The sequence below is a fragment of the Wasmannia auropunctata genome, unplaced genomic scaffold (assembly GCF_000956235.1).
Source record: "Wasmannia auropunctata unplaced genomic scaffold, wasmannia.A_1.0 LD336095.1, whole genome shotgun sequence".
NCBI classification, from domain to species: domain Eukaryota; kingdom Metazoa; phylum Arthropoda; class Insecta; order Hymenoptera; family Formicidae; genus Wasmannia; species Wasmannia auropunctata.
The window spans coordinates 885,124-885,789 of NW_012026795.1; the positions used below are offsets into that span (position 1 = coordinate 885,124).

The 666-nt window shown below is 29.7% G+C and overlaps 1 protein-coding gene across 1 annotated transcript in view; it reads right to left on the reverse strand.

Annotated features, from left to right (window-relative positions):
• Window positions 1–666, reverse strand: part of LOC105462797 — a 14,754-nt gene that overhangs the window by 6,443 nt on the left and 7,645 nt on the right. The window contains exon 4 of the mRNA XM_011709647.1: window positions 326–379. Coding sequence (XP_011707949.1) covers window positions 326–379 — 54 coding nt within the window. The remainder of the gene's footprint in view (window positions 1–325; window positions 380–666) is intronic.

Consider the following 666-nt stretch of genomic DNA (forward strand, 5'->3'; position numbering starts at 1 on the left):
TTTGCCCATGAAAGGCTGCAATGTCATAACATTTTTAAGACTCAAACACTCTCTGCTTTGGTTTTTGTGAAAAAAAACAGTTTATTGGGACGAAAAATCTCACTTAGGCCATTTTAAAGTAGAGGCCTTACCCTTCAAAACGCGCTAAGGAACAATGTCCTGCGATTCCTGGAAGCCGAGATATTGGTTTCTGAAAATCGACAAAATTTGCAGTTTTTAAAGTGCTCCCCTAATTTTTTTGCGTAGTGTATATACATATATATATATATTATATACAATATATAAACACATTAATTAATATTAAATATTAATATATCAAGCTTACTTTTGTGTAGTTTTTACGTCATCTAACTGTTTAATTATAGTATTCATACCGTCTCTGAAAATTGTTATATGTATTATTAAATATATATATGGGCCATTCCACGTGAAGCGGATCAGTCATCTCTCAGAAATTTTTCTAATTTTGCACAAAGGTAGTACTTTGGGAGATAGAATTTTGTGCCAAAGGATTTTTTTCTTATTGCAAAATTAATCGAGATATAAACAATTAAAAATTAGACTGCTTTATTTTTCAAAAATTCATAGCTCTGTTAATAATAATGCTAGCTGACTGCTTTTTTTTCAAAATACGCGAAAAATGTTCTAGTTTACGAGAAAAAAATA